The 1,580-nt window shown below is 46.5% G+C and overlaps 1 protein-coding gene across 1 annotated transcript; it reads left to right on the top strand.

The window, feature by feature from the left end:
* Nucleotides 1-931: 931 nt before the first annotated feature.
* On the top strand, nt 932-1,238 carry LOC123252123 (small integral membrane protein 1-like). Its single transcript, XM_044681508.1, has one exon. It carries the CDS (start codon nt 932-934, stop codon nt 1,157-1,159), a length of 228 nt encoding a protein of 75 aa, XP_044537443.1. The 3' UTR covers nt 1,160-1,238.
* Nucleotides 1,239-1,580: the final 342 nt, after the last annotated feature.

Raw genomic sequence — 1,580 nt, 5'->3', positions numbered from 1 at the left:
GTGAGACCAAAAGCCCCTGCCCAAGCCTGTGGTTAGACCCTGAGCACTAGCAAAGGGTACCTCACAATTCTCTGAGCTCTGAAAGCCATCAGCAGTCCCAGGGAGTGATTGAATTTGCATTGGGAGGTGGATTTCAGGACTTCCAGCTCACAAGCCATCATACCACCTTGGAAGGACTGAAAATTGCAGAAACCTAGAAATAGAACTAGGGTAGCAAAAAGAAAAACAGAAGTTTAAGAAGTGCCCTTTCTATCCCAAGAATAGAGACCCCCCAAAAAAGTCAAGAAAAAGGTTAGGAAAATGAGTAAACATAAAAACCCCTAATTGTAGAAAATTTTTATTGAGACAAAGAAGAGCAAGGCACAAATTCAGAAGGGGACAGTAAATGCAAATTATCTACATGTAAAATTTTATAGAAAAATATGTTAAGATCTGAGGGTCTAGAAGAGCTAAGAAAAGATTTCAAAAATGAGTTAAGAGAAGCAGAGAAAAAGTGGGGAAGAAAAAGGAAATCAATGTAAGAATAAAATGATAGCTTAAAAAGCAGGCTTGGCCAAATGGAAAAAGAGACAGGAAAGCTCATGGAAGAAAATTATTCCTTAAAAATTAGAATTGAAGGAGCTGGTGGCCTCAGAAGAAACCCCGAACCACTTCTGCCAAAGGCCTGAGAGGCACCCAAGCAGAATCTTCTTCATCTGAGACATCTCTTGGGCCGAAGCCAAGGGGCACTGGGGAGAGGTAGAGAATCTCAGGTGAGCCAGGCAGAGAGACAGACGGAGAGGGAGAGAGACAGAGAGCACGCGCGTCCCCTCCACACCACCGAACACCATCTCCCAAGACTCTCGGCGTCTTCATCTATCAGGAGAACCACAGCCCTGATCTGGGCTCCACTCTAGGTCTGCCCTTTCTCACTGACTCCCACCTTGGAAAGATGGAACCCCAGGAGAGCGCTGTCCAGTACAGCCGATGGAACAACATCCAGGATGAGGTCAGCATCAGTGTGTCAACCCTGGAGAGCTCGAGCTGTGAGCGGGTCTACAATAAACTATGCACCGGGAAGCTGGGCATTGCGATGAAGGTGGTAGGTGGAATCATTCTGTTCTGGGTCATCTTCATCATCAGCTACGTCACTGGGTACTACATCCACAAGTGCAAGTAGCACTTGTCTGAGCCTGCTGGACACCTTTTCCGAGGAGACCTCCACTCACCCAGAGACCTCTTACTACCTGGCCAAAGACCATCAGGCCAAGCCTGGCCGTTAGGGGCACACACACCTATAGAGATAGACACACACACACACACACACATATACACACACACAAAGGGACAAATATAGACACATAGTCTCTTTTCAGAGAAAGAGGATATGCTGAAACAAATACAGAGGCAGACACTGGACAGGGGGGAGAGAGAGAGACAGAGAGAGAGAGAGAGAAAGAGAGAAAGAGAGACAGAGACAGAGAGACAGAGACAGAGACAGAGAGACAGAGAGAGACAGAGAGAGACAGAGAGAGAGACAGGCTAATTTACCAAGATACTGAGATATAGAGAGAAAGACTGACACGGAGTAAAACAGACAC

This window comes from Gracilinanus agilis, chromosome 6 (genome assembly GCF_016433145.1).
Source record: "Gracilinanus agilis isolate LMUSP501 chromosome 6, AgileGrace, whole genome shotgun sequence".
In the NCBI taxonomy this organism is placed as follows: Eukaryota; Metazoa; Chordata; class Mammalia; order Didelphimorphia; family Didelphidae; genus Gracilinanus; species Gracilinanus agilis.
The sequence above is the reverse complement of the archived record's forward strand: the minus strand, read 5'-3'. Positions and strand labels throughout refer to the sequence as shown.

Coding starts and splice junctions, on each gene's coding strand:
- LOC123252123 (XM_044681508.1), top strand. CDS start 932: ATGGAACCCCAGGAGAGCGCTGTCCAGTACAGCCGATGGAACAACATC.